General features: G+C 34.0%; 2 protein-coding genes and 3 non-coding genes across 9 annotated transcripts in view; 4 read left to right on the top strand and 1 right to left on the bottom strand.

The window, feature by feature from the left end:
* The window catches only part of LOC141460860 (M-phase inducer phosphatase-like), a 107449-nt gene that overhangs the window by 49309 nt on the left and 36062 nt on the right, over window positions 1-22078 (top strand). The window lies entirely within an intron of this gene.
* On the bottom strand, window positions 1654-13769 carry LOC141460862 (uncharacterized). 3 transcript variants are annotated; one of them, XM_074141281.1, is made up of 4 exons: window positions 13637-13769; window positions 4900-5396; window positions 3719-4221; window positions 1654-1992 (listed from the first exon to the last, which is right to left on the bottom strand). In XM_074141281.1, exons 1-4 carry the CDS (start codon window positions 13659-13661, stop codon window positions 1887-1889), a joined length of 1131 nt encoding a protein of 376 aa, XP_073997382.1. In that variant the 5' UTR covers window positions 13662-13769; the 3' UTR covers window positions 1654-1886. The 3 variants fall into 3 exon arrangements, with proteins under 3 accessions (XP_073997382.1, XP_073997381.1, XP_073997380.1); XM_074141280.1 differs by lacking the exon at window positions 13637-13769 and having other exon boundaries at window positions 1654-1871; window positions 4900-5664; XM_074141279.1 differs by lacking the exon at window positions 13637-13769 and having other exon boundaries at window positions 4900-5663.
* TRNAT-AGU (transfer RNA threonine (anticodon AGU)) lies at window positions 12150-12223 on the top strand. Its single transcript has one exon. It is a non-coding gene; the product is annotated as a tRNA-Thr (tRNA).
* TRNAT-AGU (transfer RNA threonine (anticodon AGU)) lies at window positions 12370-12443 on the top strand. Its single transcript has one exon. It is a non-coding gene; the product is annotated as a tRNA-Thr (tRNA).
* On the top strand, window positions 13952-14046 carry TRNAY-GUA (transfer RNA tyrosine (anticodon GUA)). Its single transcript has 2 exons — window positions 13952-13988; window positions 14011-14046. It is a non-coding gene; the product is annotated as a tRNA-Tyr (tRNA).

Raw genomic sequence — 22078 nt, 5'->3', positions numbered from 1 at the left:
TACAATTCTATGAAGCTTGAATATTTTGTGAAAATTTTTGGAATTGGATAACATCATTTCATAAATTTAATTGGTTTAGAATTTTTGGTGACAGGAAAATGCGATACGCCGGAAATGTCTGTTAGTAAATTAATGCCAAATCAATCTGAATATCATGCCAAAGATTTTGCTAAAAAATAATTATTCAAATAATGGTTATTTAATTAATGGTAGAAAAAGGAAGTCAAACGAGTTGTACCGTAGATTTATTTTTTTCTTAACACTTTTTTAAAAATTTATGGATTGTGGTTAATATTTTGTTATTCCGATTTGAAAGAAATACTAAGTATACAATTTCTTCTGCTTCAAGTAATTTAATTTCAAGTTAAATGCGTAGTCTTTTATTAAGCAAACTGGGACAGATGTTCGTCTAACTGTTAGCGATAACAGTTGTAATTTTATCTAATTTTAGTACTTTCTTTATTTGTATTTCAACATCCAGCATTCCTAATAGTATCTAATATATAATATTTTTTCATAAAAAGAAATGTTAAAATAAAGCGTGCTTTGGCGATTCTCCTGACATTGTAATTAATAAGAAATAATAACGTATATTAGTTACGACTTTTTTTCCCCCAACATGGACATAGCAAAATATGTAGGTTAGTGTTTATTGAAAGACCGTTGTAACATAATTATAGCACGTGACGATCATTACTTTCCGCTTACTTCTAGTTAGAGGAAGTAAACTTACTTCTATCTTGTCAGATGCAAGACTTTTTTTTGAGTTTATACCGGAAATACACTGCGTAAAAAAACAAGAAGGTTTTTTGAAAGTACGTGATTGATGTGGAACAGTTTAGCTCAAAATTGAAAATCGCAGGAAGTTAAAAGATTCGTAGTTAGTTTGAGTACCAGCTGGACTAGGCAAGGAAATAACTTAGCTAGGCAATTTCCCAACTGAAGAAGTAGCAGTTGGTCTAATGTGCCGCTGTAGTATTAATCGGGAAAATTATTTTCCTCTTAAAATTCTCTCATTGCTCTAGCTCAACCTTGGTGTAAAACTAGCTTTGCCTTTCAAATCGAATTTTGTAGGATCAAACTTAAAAAGATAATCAAAAAAATTAAGTTTCTTTTCGTGGATATTAGATCAAAGAGCCGACAAAACATCAGTCTTGATATCCTTCCTTATTATTAGTCACTATCAAAGAACGTTTGCCGCAATCGGATACTCAGATATCTTAATAGATTCACCACCGCCTCTCTTCAAACGGAAGTTGCGTATCCACCTCTACTCTAAGGCTAAACTTTCCAACTTTTTGAAGACTAGTTTCTCAAATAGTTGTTGAGAATCGATGGAGTTTATGCCGACAAATCTATTAATAATATATTCTTAATAGATAATCATTTAAAGGCTTACTTAACAGTATAAGATGTTGCCTTGCTGATTGATGTCTCACAATAAAAAAAAAAAATCCTTATCTTCTCCAGTTGTAGTAAACGACCGTTAACGGCCAAGATGTTATGACCTAGCAAAACTGATTCTTCTTATATATCGCCATTATTGCGTCCTTTTTTAACGGCTCTTTCATTGATTAAATTTATCTAAATTCTTATCGAGTTTTTATTTTTTAATGAAATTCACATAATTTTTAAACAGTTAATAGAAACGAAAATTTTTTCAATTGTCTCATAGTTTATTAGTTCATACAATTTTATTCCTCCGTACAAAAAGCTGATTTTTCTTAAGAAAAAATATTTTTTAAGTAATTTGATTGATTACTCAAGACAAATAATTTGACCAGTTCAGCAGCTTTTATATTGATAATCTAGTTTCCAATCTTGTTGGGCTTTTGTTGTTTTATTATCACAGTTGATTGATTGGTTATTGTCTGAAAAAATTATTATCAGTTCACTTCATTGATTTCTGTTTTTAAATAAGGTTTCAGCCCGCTTGGTATAGTTAAGTTCAAATCCGTGACTAACATGTAATCTTGTCGGTACATTATTGATCTGAAAATTTGGAATAAGGAATTCAAATTATTGTCAGTTTTGTCTTAGAGGATCTTAAAATTTTATAAACTGCATCTGCCTTCAAAGTGAGCCCTAGAAAGAGGTAGATCGTTATCTAAAAATATTGTGTACTCCGGTACTTGCAACGCCCTTAATACGATACTAGCGCTCACTTAAACCGAAGGTCCCGCCTAATTGTCCAACATGTCCTAGTTGTTCTTTTAATTCTGTTTCTACTCCACATCTACATTCACACAAGCTGTGGGATCAGGCTCCTACGCTAAATGGAACATAACATAGAATATGTATGGAGCCTTTGATCTGCCTCCGTTAAAATGCCCCTGGGAAATGCATGAAGACTCAGTTACTTCGCAGAAACAAAGTGGTGAAGAAAAAAAGTTTGGAAAATTGTACAATTTCGATTATCGTGAAAGAATATCTTGAGAATGGTAGTAACAGAAAATCGAAACCATCAACCTCGGGGAGATCTTGTCTTAAAAAATTTGACATTTTGCCAGTCATCCTCCTTTAGAGTGGAAGAGGGTAAGAGAAAGATGGAAGTGGCCGTTTGATCCTTCAGGTAGAATTCCAAACTTGATTGGATCTATCCCTGCTTGACCGCTCTGAAATCAATCGCCCAATCAATCGATAAAAATATTGTATTTCCTAGTAGGTAAAATGTTTTGAGTAAAAACACAAAAAATTGAGTAATTTATGAACATTTATGATTTGTTATTTAGGGACTATTTTGATAATAGAGGGAGAGATAAATATCTTTTGGGAGAAAAATTTGAATTTGAGTGGATCGATTATTTCTTGGCTCTTAACAACGTTTAAAGATCGATAACGATCTGACCTGTTGTAAGCTGATTTAAATAATAATAAAAAAAGAGGTGAAATCTGACGTAGGCAAGAGTTTATTATCACATCACAGCTTCAAATGTCACTTGCTCTTATTTCTCTTTAGAAAGAAGATGGAATTGGACAGACTTTCGATTCCAAATAGAAATATCCGTTTTTATTTAATTTTCGTTAGTACGGAGAATGGTTTTGGGTATGGGTGTATCGCCGGATCTCAAAAACGTGTCACGAAAAATGTGTCAACGGTAAGTTTTCACTTTTTATGCATCGATTTTTCCGCCGATGAGTTTTGAGACTTTCTTCATTAACAGCTTTTTACTATTTTCTTTAATAATGGAAACAAAAAAATATACTCTTAATAAACTACATGTGGACGATAACTGTATCACTGGCGCCCGTATGATGTGGAATTGGGTAACGGAAAACCGTTTGTTAGTGGGAGATTTAGGGGGAGGATGGAGTTCAAACTGGTCGATAACACTTATCGATCGCAGCGGTGTGAACTCTTGTAAGTACTTTCGATATGAATTTACTGATAGCAATTTCTGTTGAACTTATCCTTGTAAGTTAAAATTCTATAATTCTTTTATGAGTTCTCTAGGCAACCCAGTTAAATAAAGTAAAGTAACATCACTTTGTTAAATGGTTTTTTGCGAAATTCCTCCTTTGGCCGTTTTTCAGTTTTCCTCGATTGTCTAGAAAACCAATTTTTTTTTTTAAAGGATATTTCTTTGGCAAAATTTGTATCTCGCTCGTCAGGGTGACAAATGTTTGTCTAGTGTAAGAACATGAATTAAAAGAGTACGATGCTAAAAATGAAAACATCAGTTTATCTCAATTGATTAAAATAAATCGATCGACATACTTTAATTTTGAATCTTGAGGAATTTCCCAGTCGGCTGCAATTTGATTCAACGGTTGCAACATGTGCATATCCTCTTCTAGGCGTATGATCTCTTGAGATACCATCCTTTCTACTTGCTGTAAACCTTCACAATAGCTGGCGGCCGCCGCCTCTCGTCTTGCTCTTAGACGTTCTTCCAGTTGTGCTGCCACGCTACAAGGTTCGGCTATTGTACACGCATGTCCTGGTAACATAATTGTTTTCTTCTCCTCTTCAACTGCTTGTCTAGCTTCGAAAAGCTCGGCTTTTAATTTTTCCAATGTGTCATTTAAAGTGGACATTCGTTTTTCCAGCAAGGCCTTCTTTTCTTGGTCATATTCCTCTTCACTTTCTTCTTCGCTATCATCCTCCAGTTCCAAATATTCTTCCGAGTCATCGTTCTCTGATTGATTTTCACCTTCGTCCTCTTCACCTTCGTCCTCTTCGTCGTTTTCCTCAGATTCTGCTTTTGTTTCCCTTGTTTTCTGAAAAAATAAAAAAAATCATGGATAGAACAAAGTTAAAACAATGTTTCCATTGTAAATGTAAAGCCCAGATGATAGCAGAAAATCTGCTTAGTTATAGATCCGAATGATTAGCATTGAAGTCCCTTCACAGGTTGACAGATCTACGTATGTTTTAGTTTTTCCCCTGTCCGACCATTGGCTATCTTTATCCGAATTACCAACGTCCTTGTTGAAAGAATATCGTTGGAAATTGAGGCGATTAGCTTGTAATTAACTTTCCTTTTCCATCCTCGCATTTTCATAAATCAGATTAATTCCTTTTGCTCAATTTAATCAATGCTTTTCGTAAAATATCCGTCTTATTACCTACTTGATATTCCTTTAAAGAACGCCCAGTTTTAAGGAAGTTGAACTACAGAATTTAGAATAACAGTATAGTCCACAGTACATGCAACACGCATATGTATGTATCAATTATTACCTTCTATTTTTGTCATATTTGTTTTTAACACCGTTGACCATAGAAAGCTAATTCTTAGCAAGCCATCACATTCGTACTTATGATATAAGTGTTAACTTTTAACTGAACATTAAAAAGAAATGGAAATAAATTGATTTCAAAAATTTGACAATACCAGAGAGCAGTTATTATTTTAGAAAATTTATAATTAAATAAAAAAAAAAAACCTCAACTACCTGTTCATTGTTCTTGTCGTCTTCTGACGGAAGTTCCACAATTTTGACACCTTCTTTGCTGATGAATTTATCGCTCTCCATTGCATCGTTATCATACCACTCTTCATCAGACAATATCACGTCCCAATCGCCAATATTCTCTATTGTACCGATTTCTTTTATCACACAATTCTCACCAGGATTAGATGGTGACGTATTAATTGCTGTAGAATATTTACGTCGGAAATCTACATCATCTTCTTCATCAAGTTCATATTCCGCTGTATTAGAAGATGTAATCGACACATCGCTGCTTGAATCCACTCCGATATCATCCTCCTCATTCGTATGCCTTTTGCCTTTTTCTTTCCTAAACTTCCTTGGTTCATCGTAATCTTGTAGTACTTCCGTTTCCTCTTCATTCATTTGTTCAAACATTTTCTTTATACTATCGCTGTCTTCTTTAATCTTTAAATGTAACTTTTTACGCCATGTTTTGTCCAATTTTTCCGCCAGTACTGAAATTTGTTTGTGTACTTTTTTATTTCCATATTTATTTTTTTTATAGCGTACAGCCTTTCTAGATGGCGGGGGATTTAAATAATATTCTAACGAACCTTCTGAGAATGGCGATAACCAACCGTCTTTTTTTTTCTTTGGCATTTTTGTTAGATAAAAATATTTTCTATTTATTTTTTATATACAAAAAACACGGTTTTTTTTTTATCAACAAAACAGAAAACTAAATTTTATTTAGGAACAATTTTGTAATCAAAAAAAAGGGGAAAATTAATAATAGAACTATGAAAACATATGACCACTTATTTAATGTGGTTGGCACATGTTCCAATTTTAAAATATTTATGTTAATTTTGGAAACAATTTAAGTGTGTCAAAATTCTGTTGGTCGCACTGACACTTCACCACTTTCTCTTATTACAATTTAATTCCTAAGTTTTATGGGTACTTGGAATTCTTATTTAATACGTAGTTTACTTAGAAATTGTACAAGGATTTAGTAAAAAGGAAACGGAAACGTGACATTACAGCTCTCTTAGAACCGCCTAAAGTGTGGTATTTCCGGTATTATTAGATCTATTAACAAAACTCCAACTGCCGCGCATCCATTGGGTGGCACCTAAAAGAAATATCAAATTTGAATACAAGTCTAGTTTGAAGTACACCACATCTGATGTGCATTTTCCGGTATTTCAGCCAACCAATTTTGTTACAAAAAATTTTCCCAGGAAAATGGTTTGGTTAACTCTAATGGAAAATTGCAACCAAAGCAAGCCTCTGGAATTGCTATGTCAGAACAATGTTTGTTCTATGTGTCAGCCATTTATTACAATTATATGCAAATTGAATTTAATCTGTATTAATGGAAGTTCTATTTTAGCGTATAGATTTTTGGGTTGTTTTTACGTTTTCTTATACCTCAAAAAAGAAAAAAGTATTGGTACTTTGTTTAGATTTTGATCTTTCCTCCGGAAGCAGTTGTTGTCAACTGTCTTGGGAAAATTGATCTATGACTGTGTGTGGCCTGGACCACTTTGTTTTTAGAAAGTCTTTTACACGTTTTCTTTAATTTTCTTTGCAGTCACCATAGAGATAAATTTGAACGTGTTTTAGACTATCAGTTTGGTTCTGGGGGAAGCTGTGACGTCACCTTAAGAAAATTTAATGGAATAAATTGTGGTTAGGATAAGTCGTGAGAAGAATAAGTTTATGATAGATTATTATTTTTGTTTTCTGATTCTCTTTGTAGGTTCGTTTGAATGGATTTTAAAAGTCAACTTATTAGCGAGGGTTATTTTTATTTTATTATAAATTTTTTTTGATCGTAACTGAATAAATATTCTACAAAATTAGTTTATATAGTTTAAGAAAGAATTTAAAGTGGTATGTTTGAAGAAAAGGTACCAGTTTTTGAAGGAGTTCCCTTTGAAGAAGTTTGTTGTAGAGTGGAGGTTCATTTCCTGTCCTCAATGGGAACTTCAAGTTATGAACAGAGCCGAAAAGAAAGGGCAAAAAAGTGAAAATAATACGGACGGCTGGCGGACAAGTGTATCTGTGTGGCCATTCCTCTCTTATCCTCGTACTTATACAATAACCTCCCACAAATAATTTATCAATGAAATGTTGAAGAAGAATTTGTAGAAGCTAGAGTGCACTTTTATACCACAAACACGCCCTTATTTCTAGGAACTACTTACAAATTTTTTTTTATCGAAAAACCAATATATCTTGTTTTATAAAGGTTCTCCCAAAATGGACTGACCTATCTTAACAATTAGGGCACTTCTATCAGTTCAACTACAAAGAGATGAAATGATAGCGATCAGATTTTTAATGCTGTCTCTTTTATACTACATTTTCTTATTGAATCGATGATAACTTCAGGTTTTTGTGATTTATTTTTTTGTTTTCTCTCTCTCTCTTTATAAATTTGAAATTTCGAACAACTCATTTCATCCTATGACGCCACACCAGAAATTATTACGTCTACGAATTGATAAAGTGGTAAACAATTTTTAGGCTAATAGATAAATAACTGCATCCGGTGCGGCGAAAATAAAACCTATTCGGAAGTAATACAGTGCTCGCCTTTTGTGGCCTTTTTGGGACTTCCGCATCACGCGTGCACACTTTTTCCTTAAGGGGCTGTATTTAGAAAGTTCAGCTAGGACATAGCGTTTAGTGGTAACAGAAGAGAATTGTACATCTTTCTTTAGATTCATTAATACAGCTGGAAGAAAGATTAATGCCAATTTCCGTCGTGATTAATTTATTTCTTTGCTAAGCTTTTGTCTTAGAGACTGGGTCATCTTTAAGGCTTGTATATTGTTTAAAAATTGTAATTTCTTTTACATTGCTACCTTAAAGATTGGTTTCTCTTCTGTTTTGACTGTTTAGGTACAAGAGTACCGACAAAAAAAGAATCCTAAACAATCAAGACCTTTAAGGTTAGTGATATAATCACACTTATACCGGACTATTTTCTTGGGAAAATTATTTAATAAATAAAACAACGTGTTCATTTTCGGTGAAAAGACGAAATAGGAAATAGGAGATTGGTTACGTTCACAATATTTTTCTATTAACAAGAACCGTTTATCAATATGAGCATGACGACTTGGTGTAGAGAGAGAAGGTAGTAAATAGGGTGGTGCCATATGGGAAGAAGTACTTTCGGCCAATTAACTACATACAGGATCGTTGGTCTTTTATTGATCTCTTAACGAACATCCAGTCTGACGGCTTCCGCCCTATCACCAACACACTCTACAATTTACAAGTTCAAAATCATGGCCGGGCATTTTTCATATTATCTTTGATAAAAACCTTTTTCGAAATTAATCAAAGAAAATAATTTATTTTTCTAGGCTCCTATTTCACTATTTCTCAAAAATTATCACGCGATTGATTCCAGATTTTCTCCCTGACTAATCTCCTGCATTTGAGAACGACCTTTTTTTTATTTACGACAAAATTGGTTATGGTGACAAATTTATATTTGTGTTTGTGGAAAAAGGTACCGCCTAGTGGTAATATTATTAGGGTAAAGAGAATTGTCTATGTCCCAGATATCCTTTTAAATAAAGGTAAGAATTCCAGTGGCCAACGACTATTTTGAGAGAAAAGAAAGAGGTCGTTGCATTTCTTCTTGGTTGGCGGGAAAATATTTCTTAGAAATGTCTACCTGACGGAAGGCCCCTTAATTTTTTTTTTTTTTACTTTCTTTTCCTTCACTAGTAACAGGAAGTAATGCGATCGTGCCTGATTTCACCGGGAATATTCGTTTTAAGATTTCCTGGTCTGATCACAGGGCCGAAAATTAGCGGTAAATTCTTTTAACCTGAAGACGTTTTTTAAAAGAAGGGATTTTTTTTGTCACACAATGGCACCAATGATTTTCTCAAAGCTAAGTTCAAAAAAGAATTACAATTCTATATTGTCATCTTCAAAATAACTTCCTTCTGAAGCCGCACAGCGCTGGAGACTTTTCTTCCACTCCTCGAACTCCGATACTTCAGTATCGCCTTCAGCTGGTCGGTTGCAGCCGTTTGAATGTTTTCGACTGTCCCAAAATGAGTTCCCGTGAGGTGATTTTTCAACTTCGGGAAGAGAAAAAAGTCACAAGGACTCAAGTCAGGCGAATAAGGAGGTTGAGGAGCCATAGGAATGTTTTTACTGGCCAAAAATAAACTTGGAGACCAAACATCAAGAACAGGGTATTGCATCACGATAATGCTCCTTGTCACACAGCAATTTTAATAAACGAGTTTTGGGCCAGTAAAAACATTCCTGTGGCTCCTCAGCATCCTTATTCGCCTGACTTGAGGCCTTGTAACTTTTTTCTCTTCCCGAAGTTGAAAAATCACCTCAAGAGAACTCATTTTGGGACAGTCGAAAACATTCAAACGGCTGCAACCGACCAGCTGAAGGCGATATTGAAGTATCGGAGTTCGAGCACTGCTATGAGGAGGGAAAGAAACGTCTCCAGCGCTGTGCGGCTTCAGAAGGAAGTTATTTTGAAGGTGACAATATAGAATTGTAATTCTTTTTGAATAAAAAAAAATTAAAAAATCAGTCTCATTACCTAATTTACAGACCTCGTATATACATTTATCAGCTATTAAAAATTAATAAGGAGTAATCATGTTCCCAAAGTTCCAAATTTTTAAAAAGTACTGTTTCACTTTGTTTTTAGTAGTACCCCCCCCCCCCTCTGAAGATAATGGGAAGGTCTAATATTGAAGACACTTACTTTTAGGTACAAATTGTGTGGTCAATTAAGTTACTTTCGTAAAGTGTGGTAAGAAGAGATTGTTTGAATTGACACAAAAGTTTTTTTTTGTTTTCCGGCGGTAAAAATAGAGAAAATGATTTTCAAATTGAATTAGAGCATGTGTAAACAAAATAATTGAATGAATGCAAGCGTGGTAGTGCGTGTATTTGGATCGATAGCAGATTGTCCGGCAGATGTGTTTAAGTTGCGGAATACTGTCTAGAGAGAGCAGCAGCAGCGGCGCCACCACCACCAACGTGTGCAATGCGATGTAGCAGGGTGCAATATTAGCTTAAAGAGGCATTCATTCAACTACATCACCTGCCCGCACTAACAGCATACTCTCGCAGTCCCACTTGTGATGCAGTCCAAGTCTAATACTATCTTTATCTCTTACCACTACTCAATATTCTCATTTAGTAGTACTACAGTCCATCCTCTCTAGTAGTACAATATCAGCATGATTCTATTCATAAAACACGACCATTATCCTGTTGTAGAGAGAGAGAGAGTGATAAACTCTCTTTGTCGTGTGTTTCCTTCGATTTATATATCGTTTGTCACCCGAGCCTACTGCTGCCCATATGATTTATGGCAAGGATGCGAACATATGCGCCGCATTCACCCACCCCTCTTATCTTTTCTATGTATATAATATGTTTAATGATTCGGTATTATATGCATTTAAGTTATATGCTTACTTATTAAATCTAACAATGAAAGTGCTTTTTTGGGGCTTTTCTGAAAGTTCTTGCTCACAGCTTCAAACTTCGTAAGTTTCTGTCATTGCACTAAAATATTTTAACTTCGGAGAAGTCTACCCCCAATCTTTCCCTAAGATTTTCAGTTTTAAGTTTTTGTTTTTTTTTCTTTTCTTAAAACAACTCAAACTTGAGACTTATCGCTTAAAAGGAGTTTTAAAACTTTTATTTGTAAAGTTTTCCATGGTTACTTGAAGTAAGAAGAGAACTTTTGGCATTGAAGAGGGGTAAAATGGCTGCTTGCTTTCTAACGTGCCATTATAGGATAATTTATAGACGTACCACATGTTTACTATGATACCAAGAGTACCAACTTAACTGAATTAATTTTCCCCAAAAATGCTGCCATTAAAGTGAAAATGTGTAAGGTTTTTACGCTTACTTGAAATGTATCAACGGAAATAAAAATCAAATACAAATTATATTTCTATAGATTAAATAGGTAGAAAATTATTTTTATATATGGCAATAGTATCTGTGTAAATATGTTTTAAGCACGCATATAGAACGTGCAATATATTCACGTGTTATTCTATAGAGACACGTGTCGCACCTGACTAGGTGCGAAGTGAACGGGCGGGCTGCGTAGGTTGATTGGGTTAGGTAGGAGGTGGGTGTGGTAGTGTAGTAATAGTTGTCGTAGTAATAGCTATTGTCAGTCATAGAAGTACTACTACTAACATTACTATAGGACTATATGCTCGTATCGATCAGTCCCACATGGCCCCACATGTTCATAAATACAGACAGCTGCATATTTGCCAGCAGCTCTCCATAGTAAAGTTAGTTGGTATGGTTAGTGACCATTTCTTTTTTTTATCTTTTTTTTTTTTTATATATTAATCTAATGAAATCTCCCTGCCACTGTGCCATATTTTAAGTTTAATCTTTTGGCTGTTTCAAAATTTAGCAATACTAAGTGCACGTACTAGTATTTCCGATTAAAAACAACATCGAAAAACTGCAAGAATCACATCACATTCTCTTTCCACGCTGAAAGAGATGGCAATTCTTTTAAAAATGTTGATTTCATGAAAATCGGATCTCAAGATAGCTCTCGCAAACATCGATAATCGTCGTTCACAGAAGAAAAAAAAAAAAAAATCAAATCAAGTCAGTAAAATTTCTACAACGAAAACACTCAGAAGTCTCGCAATTTTGGGCAGATGATATTTAAACTAAAATTTTGGCTCAATTTTAAAATTAGTTAATATTACCAAGGAGTTAGGACCATTACTACTCACTCTGAAACGACCATTATGGAGGGTCCCTCAAATTAGTAGTAATATTGTAGTAATTAAAATATTCCGTAACCAAACGAAAATTTGTAAATTAGTAACTTTGCTGTGAAAAACGTTCTGATCATTCAATTTTAATCTTGCCCTTTTCTTTTCTTTTTTAATAGAAGAGAATTGCTTAAACTGCAGTATATGTGATAGTAATTTAAATTTTAAATTTGGTATTTAATTGAAATCTAAAGAGCTCCTCTGTTGTGGGAAGGAGCTAAAATTCTTTAATCAATACTCCCGCTATATTCAAACTTTTTTTTTATTTCCGATTCCATTTGTATCAGGAATTTGTATCACAGATAATTAAAGCACTTCGCAACTTTATTAATTTTAAATAGTTATGCTGAATTTTGTGCATATTATTTAAGAAAATGATAAAAATAAAAGAGAATTGCTTATGAGCTGTATCATTTAGCAGGTCAACCGCCAGGCGCCGTGGCTTAGTTGGTTAAAGCGCCTGTCTAGTAAACAGGAGATCGTGAGTTCGAATCTCGCCGGTGCCTAAATGTTTTTTTTTATTGGCTGGTCATCTTTTTTATTTTGGAAAACGAGTTTATAAGAGTTGTTTGTCTTGTCTTCACTTAATTTGAAATTCTCAAAGGTTTGGCGCAGATGCGTTATGCTTTCATCGATTCAGGGAATAATATAAGGCGCCGTGGCTTAGTTGGTTAAAGCGCCTGTCTAGTAAACAGGAGATCGTGAGTTCGAATCTCGCCGGTGCCTAAATAAATATTTTTTTTTCAAATAATTATCTAAACATTTTAAAAAGAATGTTTAAAATAATATATTTTTGGATTAATCTGAATTTTTATTTTTTGTTTCAGGTAAGTTTTTATGCTTTTCCATTTTGGATGAGGTAATTTAATATAATTTATTTATTATGATTTTTTTTTAATATTAAAAGTGGCATTTTTAAAAAAATTAAACTTAATTTGCGTAAATGATACCTAGCTTTTTCTACAATGTTTAGTCGTCAATTTTTGGTAGAACTACTGTTCTGCTGACTTTCTTTAGTGTCCCCGCGTACAGTTTGTGTAACTTGTGCGTCACGCCGAAATGTCATTAGAGGCAAGACTGTTACAAATCCTCCTTAAAACTGACATAAAACAAATTGTCCAAATACAAGTTATTCTTCATTGAAGAAACGAAAAACCCCAAGAAGTTGAAATTGGATATTTCACGTAGCTGTTGAGAAAAGCTAAGAAATAAAGATTTGGGTGAAAATCAGTCCAAACGGAAGTAAAATTTTACTTAATCGATTTTTTGGATTTTTATCGAAAACGGGTATGAACCTTTTATCTAACTTTAATTACAATCATATTGCACATTAGAAACGTTTTTGTATCACAAGTTGGTTAAGGTTAGTTTTACTACTCAAGTGCTACTACAACGAAATGTACGGTCCTATCTCTTACATATGTTGCTGAAACTATATTTCTAAACAAAAATTATCACTTTACTGAATGGGGTTTGTTTTGTCTCTTATTTTGCTATTTCTCTTGAAAATGAATCCAAAGAATTCCTGCAAACTTTATACCATACTTTTAGGAATCATACCTTTTTACATAAATCATTTTTCGGAGAAAATTCCTTTTAAGGGTTGTTCTCTGGCAGTGGTTGGGTCATTTTAGTTTAGATGTTATAATTTCAACTTAATGTTTCGTATAACAAACTGTGTAATTTAGTGCGAATTAAAACATGATTCATATAAACTTAGTAACGAAATTTATGAGATAATCCTGGAGAATAGTATAATCCTCCTACTTATATTTATTTAGTATTAGTTTGTACATTTAGCAAAAATTCCAAATTTTAAATATTTATAATTATTACCTAACAGATAATTTTTAAAATATAGATTTTTTTTATTTAATTGTGAAGAATGGTAACAGAAAAAAATACAAATTTATTTATACCAGTGACTGTTTGACGATGATTCATTTTGTTTTGCTTCTTTGATAAAATTGAGGAACTTAACTATTTAGAGCAATCAGTAATTGATTCAGTTGTTTTATAACATCTGATTTCCCATAATGAAATACTAATAATTATAACATATTTGGTTTTTTAATAATAATTTGTATGTTATGGCATTTTAAAATTAAATTTAAATAAAACAAAAATTAGGAAATTTAAGAATTTATAGATTTACTATTAAAAAGTAAAAGGTAGATCAGAACATTTTTAGAAGGTCATTGGTGAGCCGGTAAGATAGCGGGTGCCAACATGTGCCTCTGGTAGCTCAGTTGGTAGAGCGGTGGACTGTAGTTGGGCAAACATTATAGCAGCTATCCATAGGTCGCTGGTTCAAATCCGGCCCGGAGGATATTTTTTTTTCTTCAGTGAAAAAATTTTAAAAAACTTTCTAATTTTTATTTTTCATATTAAAATTACTTTAGACTATTAAAAAGAGACACATGTAGCTTATTAATGAACAAAAAAATTGAGTCTGTGTGTAAGTACTAGTTCAAAACATAAATGAAAGTTCAAACTTAACGTTTCGTTTAGTTACTCTTTAATGGGTGATTACTGAGTGTTTTGAGGTACTTTCAGAAACTCCCCTCCTCCTTAATTTTCTTCAAACTCGGTACATTTATTGCACTCACTTATGTTCTCAATTTTCGTTTGTAACATTTTTCTGGGGAAATTCGGTTAAAGCATTTTTCGGTGTTTTGGTTTATATCCATATTATCACTTCTTTATTTCTAATTTATTTAGCAAGAATCGATTATATCAAGCTAATTTCGAAATCCCCTTGCATTATTTTTGAAGGCATCTAGATAATTTTGTAAAAATTCGAAATTAAAAAAATATTTTTTTGTTTTATGCAAAAAAAAAAAAAGCAAAACTATGAGGGTACTGCTCCCTTTAGGAAGGTTGATGCGGGTGCCCTCTAACGTCACTGGTCTACTTCTCCTGTACCCGACGGCCCCTGATGTTTTGCTTCATTCCTCCTCATAATGTAATCAAACAGGAAGTAAACAAAGAAAGGGAAACAAAAAAAAAACTTTATTTTATTTAAAAAACCAGTGAGGGCGGCTTTTTGTCACAATGTCTGAGCGACCCCACCGCCACTGGTTCTCGTTCGGTTTTGTGTATTTGTTCACAATCATATACGTAAACTGTTTAAAACAGGGTTGTTTGCAGGGGGGTGAAAGACACAGGTAGTTAGTAGAGCTTGTTTCCCCCGATCATGGGAAGAGTTCCGTATTCTAATCCACACGGGGTTTTGCTACATATGTAGGGTGAAACCGGGAAATAGTTTATACGATAAGAACGATCTTGAAACACGTGTACTTATTGTGTGCTGGAACAGGAAGTACTGTATCTGTGGATAGCTTTTCCAAATGGAATTTTCTGATAATTGGAAGGAATTTGTTCATCTATTTAACTTCACTTAAAAGTCCGTTGTTGAAGTTGTTATTGGATAGACTTTGATAAAAGTTAACAATTGTTAGCCAAGCACTTGGGCTTTTCCTTAATTTTGACCCAATCATAAAGTTGAAGAAATTTAAATACTCATTGCTTGCAATTTTAAAATCTATTCGTACCTGTGTATATTATTTTCAAATTTAAGAGCTTTCGAATTTCAATGTACCTCACGAAATGCTAATTTTACACGATTACTAACTACTTCAACCTTTAGATGGTAGCAGTTGTTCCTCATATTCTACATTGATAACCATATAGTTAATTTCGTTTATCAAATTTTCCCATGGATATTAAGGTTGTCTCGAAAGGAATAGTCCCCCCCCCTAACTTTACACACACACTCAATCGATTGTGTTTTTAAGCTGTATGTATGAGGATGGTAGACTAGTTTTATTTTATTTCCAGAATGAGCACGATGTGCTGAATATAAAAAGGGTCAGTTTAGGGTCTTGGGGAAAGGTCAGACCCCTCTTTTACCTAAGGGTCGGTCAGCTGGACTCTTGGGAATAGGGACTCCGTCATCGCCGGATAGAAAGAATAAATGCTATAGTTTTTTTTTATTTTTCGCTTCCGGTCATTTCCTTTAAAAAATTTTTTTTTATCCAAAATGTCTCCTATCCTATTAAAACTTACCTTTAACATTGTATGATCTTAGATTACCATCTCCTTCCAAAGAAGTTGATCTATTTCTTCTCTCAACAAGCTTTAAGTCCAGGTTTTTGAAAAATCTGGAGTATAATTGGCTAAGTAGGGCTATTATCTTGGGAGTTTACAGTGAGTAAGTTTGATAAAGATGTGTGAATAGGATGTCATAAGAAATAGAAGTACCCTCTGGAAACTCCTATTATAGGACGGCCATTCTGTGCAGTTCCAGAGGAAATTCTAGGTCTCTGACAATATAATTAGCGTTGAGTATTGCAAGAGATGGTAACAGAGTTGAAGATTGTATAAAAATGGATTACATACAGCTATTTGATAATTCGTTATAATTAGGAAAAGCTTCAAGTTGCAAGTTTTTGCAAGTGATGCATGTGTTCGCTGTCTTCAATGGTCCGTCAAGAGGTCGCCGATTGCCCGAATAACCTCCCAGTCACCGTAGTCAACTAACGCTCACTTTTTCCAATCTGAGGTTCGCCTACCATTGCTGCGATCTACTGCGAACTATCCTAATACGTAGCTCACATCCTAAACAGGTTACCATTGAAACTCCCATCAGCCAAGCAGGCGGCAGTCTCATCGTGCTTTTTATCCAGGAATGCCTGGGCACCCGCACAATACGTGGCAATACTCACCAGATTATCCCAGGCAGACATGGCTCAATCTTCCTTGAAATAACTTAGTAGAACTTGATAACCAGTAGAAGCTGCCTGGATGTCGTGAAAATATTACGATTCTGGATTTGATTATCCTTGGAATTGATGCCCACCACAATTTTGATCCTTACAATCGCTAATATTGTGTAGAAATCATAGTGTCCAAAATGGTATTTATTTATTTATTTAGCGTTTCGTCCAAATCTGAAATTTCGCACTCCATATTGGCGTACAAATCACAGACTGGATGAACTCTGCGTGCTCTTTTCTAACGGCATCACTATGATCCCCTACTTCTAGTCTACTCATCCCTACTTCTTTTTTTCTAGGTCTATTCGGGTCTCCTCCCCACATCCCTTCTAATAAACTTGTTTCTTGTTTTATTATATTTATTTATTTATTTTTTTTAATGTTTATACTTATTAGACTATTTAGAATTTTTTTTAACAGGTTCACCAACCTATTTTTGTAAATAAATATTTTCCCACTTTTATGTATGGAACAAGTTAGGGTTACTGTCCACGGTTATTTATCATGTCATTTATTTCTAAATTGGGACGGCCCAATAAGAATCTGAACGCATTTAGACTCTATTTATGGTCTTATTGTTAAGAGCTATAGGATTTTATCGTAATTATTATTTTGATGCCGTAAATTCTAATGGTTATTTCGCTAGCTAGGAGACACGGATAGGAGATTCGGATCACAAGAACGAATCCATTTTGAGAACCATTTGATTCGAATCATTGTTTTATGTTAAACCATGTTTCCCAACAAAATTAGGAAAAATTGAAAGTTTCAATTTGAAACGAAAATAATTAAAATTTATTACGAGTTACACAAAAACTAAAAAAAAGTAATTGAAAAGTTAAATTAATTATGAAATTTTAGTTTTAATTTATAGTGGCCATTAGGGTACCAATATATCCGCTCAATTAATTCAAAAACTCTTATTAAAAAAAGAGTATGCTATTTTGTAATCAAGCTGTAAAATCCACTTTGAATTGAAAATGTTAAATTAATTTCAGAGCATTAGAATGATTATGTAGGTTCAAAATTTAATTTTTGACCCTGCTGTTTTGATAGTTTTGGCAAAATCCCTATCTTCTATCCATCCAGTTCTGGATATCCCAGTGAAGGAAAGGGTGATTCTGTGTGATTCACTCCACAATTCATTGTCCCTTCCAAGTAACTCATCCTAACTATAATACTTGGTTTCTTTCCACTTTTATAGAAAAAAGTTCACTATTATCTGAACAATTAAGGGATTTATTTCACCCCTATCTCATGATACTTTTTGTTAGTGTTTGTTATATCGCACATTTTCATTGATTTAACCATTTCTTTCTTTGAAATATCCGAGGAAGAGGGTGTCGTTGTAAATTCAGAAATATTGTACCCTCTTCCCGTATGGAGAGAGAAGGAGAACACGGTGTAGGTATACACCTCTCTTTGCCTGAAATGTCAATCCTTAAGAAGAAAAGGAGAGCAACGAACTAGCAGGCACAGGTCTCGCTCTCTAGGAGACGTGGGAACCCCTTCCTAGTTGGAGTGTACCCTTTTCCCAGGACGGGGCTGCCTGCCTGCCTACCTTTCTCTTCTAGCGGCCTGGTTAAGGTGTGGACCGGTTAGCAGATACTTTCATAACACCGCGTCTCCTCCACCAAGGGCTTTAAGGTTTTTTCTCTTCCACCACTCGCATCCCCTTGGACATGATTTTTTTTTATTTCTCCTTTCTTTCTTCCGAAGACTCGTTTCGTTGTCTTAGGCTCAGCTTGCCCGCTTAGACATAGGAGGGGAATTAATTAGAATTGGATGTAATTTTAACGGTTATTAAATTATAGAACATAAACACCTCTAGAGAATTTAGTCTGAACCGTCCTACATTCGTTCTCTTACTTACGTGAGTAAATTCTCTTTCAGTGCAGAATTAGTAATAAAAAGATGATTGCCTTCTTTACTGTACATTTCATCATAGTAAAATGATTTCGTTGAAGGTAGCCTATCCCCTAGATTCTTTAATGTTTCCAATAACAGGAAAAGTGCAGATAGCAAAGTTTAAAGAAGCTGTCATTATTTTTAATAGTCGTAGCATCCAAGTCTAATGAATCTCCCACCTGTTTCGGGTCCTTTAATCCATCATCAAAGGAAGATTATTCAGTTTGGTGTAGAGATTTCGTCAGTGTTAGCAAATGTAAGAGATATCCGTTCAGAGATAAAATCAAATATATCCAGCACTGCAGAACTAACCCAATTTTTTAAAGAAAAGAATTAAAAACATTTTGGAGGGAAAAAATAATCGCAAAAAACTGAAAAATCTATTTAGTAAAGTACATTTCCGGTTTAAGAAAATCATTGGAAAGCATTTTCGAGAGAAACAAAAATCCAAAAAATGAAAAAACGATTCAGAAAAGTGTTACTTCCCAGATTTGGCCGATTTTGGACGGAAAGCTTTTTTTATTCACTCCATTCTTTAAGAAGCTCCTGAAGGATGGACCTAATATTAGTCGGAACGTTGAGTTATTGTGAAGAAATGGATTTAAAAAAAAATATTAATAATAATTATTTTCTTGTCGATACAAAATATTATTTATTAATGCCCTTTCTAGTATTTATAGACTAATGAAATGACCGGCATACGTACAATTTTATTATAAATTAGTGAATGGGGAAGTAAGGTTGGCTGAACTTCTTTCATATAGTTAGATCATTAAGGATAATGTAAGTGGCTGTGGCGGATGTAAGTTTGCTGAAAGCTTTCTTATTGCAGGTTGGTCTTTGTGGGAGGGGGTGAGGGAGGAAGTACAGGTGTAAATATTCAGTAGAGTAGAGTTGTCATGGTTACCCAGGCATAATGTGATATGTCAGCTAAATGGTGTTATAAATTTTTGAAATGATTATTTAGTATTCAATTAATTGCTACTTAGACTGCTTGCTCGATCGATTGAAAATCGATAAGCTGCTCGATAATCTGTGTGGTTCATCATTTCACCGTTGCCATGTTGTCGCATATCTTTTCATTTAGTGTCACTCACCTTGATTCTCTCAGGCCTCTGGTCAGTTCCGTTTCTATTTTGGTCCTAAAATTTATTAGTTATGGGGGGGGGGACTTGAAATTCCATTTTTCGCATTCTAACACAACATTCACACATAAGGCCTTTTCACTTTTTGTTAACGCCTGTAAGCGGAAGTATTACAGTTGTGCACATATTGAATTTTCTAGTTTTCTCCAAAAATTTAGAAATTTCCAGGAAGGAATTAATGTCCCTTGAAGAAGAAAAAGTTGTTGAGAAAAATTGGTCTGTGCGTCCAGCAGCTTCTACGACTCATTTTAACTAACAAACGCAAAATTTCAGATAGTTCCAATTTGATATTCAGGTAGTTCTGCCAGTAGAGAGCACTGTAATAGAAGTTTTCGTTAAAATCCATTAACCGGAAATGCACTATTACTGAATTAATTTTTCTATTTTTTGAATATCTCTCGAAAGGTTTTCTTTAAAATTGGTGCACTAATTGCACTTGTATGCAATTGGCCAAAATTACGAGCTTCAAGTAGAGGCTTAATCAGAAAATTTTCCAAAGGTTTATTTCCCCCCGGATCGCTCTTAATATAATCAAGCCTGATTTGCACACTCACACGACTTTTCCTGGTTACCTGGGTGAACTGCCGACACCTTTACGAAATAGCAAATCTTAACAATCTGGGATTTTCCATGTTTAAGTTAAGCTAACTACAGAGAGGAGGGGAAAAAACACCACTACAATTTATAAAAAGTACTTTTCCAGAGCCTTAGGTGACCTCAACCTTTTACTTTAAAAATATTAAGAGAAAATATTAGCAGTTTACTTCATTTCCGTTATATAAGAAGGAAATCACAATTTAAATACTCTTATAAAATTTTCTATCATCTTTCAATTTGATTAAGTGAACCATATGGTTGTGGCAAACCATGCTTAAACATAAATGGAGGGAATGATAACCATTGGACAGACAGGTTACAAGGAATAGCTAGCCTCTCTTGACCTGGGTTTAGTAAGGCGGGAATTTATTTCGTAAGCTTTACTAGCGCCCTTATTGTTTATAAAATTTAGTAATTTAATGAAATATTGAAATTAAAATTGTTTTAATGATTAATTTCAATTGGATTAATTTTTTTTAACATTAAATTCTATAATTTTTGCAAGAAAATATTAATGGCACTTCGGGAAATAAGTTGCGGAAAATCCACAGAATATTTTCTTAATGTAACTACGATAGTGAGAGTAAATCGTGTGAGGATTCCACACCGGCTTTTTTCTTTATAAAATTACCCAGAAATATTATTAAGGAAACAAAAATTCTTAGAGGAGGAACCAGTTGGTTGTTGTTTTTACTCCTTCAGGAGGGCAATGTCCTGGGACGAGAACTAGAGGGTATTCCATTCACTGTGGGAGTTGTTCGAGCAGCGCATGTTGGCGGGAAACTCTTGGGAGTCTTTCTCCCGCCTTCTATGGTTCCCGCCCTTTTCCTATAATAAGAATGTTGACCTCCATCACTTTTTATTGGTTGATGTACACATGAGTACTTTATAATGTGATAAAAATAGATATACAATAGATAACCTATTTATTAGTGTCTTATTTTCTTTATCTGTTGTTATTTGACATTTTCATCTATTACTTTGATAATAATCATCAATCCACTTATTTTAACGCTTACCTTTTTCAGCAATTTTTCGAAGCTTACATAAAAGAGTGGGGGGAATCCATTTTAATTCATTATAACAAGCATTTTTTTCGTATATGAACGTTAAAAAGGAAGTATATTTCGTTGTCAAATGAAATATAATTTTTACCGCGCGAAAATTTGTTCGTTTTGAAGTCGTCTGAGAAAGAGAATTTGGGCTTTAGCGAAATGTTTTGTATGATAATGTTTTGACTTTATAGATTCGATAATTCTTTTAAAGGAACCGCTTCCGTCCAACTCAGACAAGCTTCTTTTCATGGAATGTATTTCTAATTAACTTTTTCAAGACCCAGAAAAATTTTATTTTTGTTTATAGAATGATAGAACGTCAAGGGGTGGGTCATTTCAAGTATTTTTAAACTGTCCCTCTCTCCAGAAATGTTTTGAATTTCGGGACACTGTTGTAGCAGACGAACAATAGTTATGGTGTGCATACATAGTTATGGGGAAACATTCTTATTTTTTGAAAATGATTTTTAGTATTAAGTGGTAAAGAGTCTTGCTTTAAAATCACCTACATAAATTACCATATTACGATATTAATATTACTATAAATTAAGGTAAGCAATAATTTTAATTAAAAATAAAATTTCTTAAGATTTAAATAAAAAATATTTTAATGACATTTTCTTGTTTGGAATGAACAGTACAATGTACGCTCGTCAAGTGGTTAAGGAATGTCCGGAACTCCTTCCTTTTCTGCTAGATCATAACAGGTCAAGTTTGCCTGGCTAGGTACGAGTAGTGGTGGGGAGATCAGCTGTTTGTGTTGTAAAACCTTCTGTTGTAGCCAGCTGTTATAATGTCAATTACCAGCGCGCGCGGGTAAATACTCTCCGCCGCCTTATTCTGTTGCCCGCTTACTGCTGCTGCCCATTCAATTTGAA

Source organism: Rhodnius prolixus, unplaced genomic scaffold (assembly GCF_049639745.1).
Source record: "Rhodnius prolixus isolate KJV_2025 unplaced genomic scaffold, Rpr scaffold_6, whole genome shotgun sequence".
Taxonomy (NCBI): domain Eukaryota; kingdom Metazoa; phylum Arthropoda; class Insecta; order Hemiptera; family Reduviidae; genus Rhodnius; species Rhodnius prolixus.
The sequence above is the reverse complement of the archived record's forward strand: the minus strand, read 5'-3'. Positions and strand labels throughout refer to the sequence as shown.

Excerpts from the sequence above, each read along its gene's own strand:
- LOC141460862 (XM_074141279.1), bottom strand. The coding sequence starts at position 5,541 with ATGCCAAAGAAAAAAAAAGACGGTTGGTTATCGCCATTCTCAGAAGGT. Across the intron at positions 4,222-4,899 it reads ACGACAAGAACAATGAACAG|AAAACAAGGGAAACAAAAGC; the intron begins GTAGTTGAGGTT and ends TTATTTTTTCAG. Across the intron at positions 1,993-3,718 it reads CCTCAAGATTCAAAATTAAA|ATCAATAATGTACCGACAAG; the intron begins GTATGTCGATCG and ends CCAAATTTTCAG.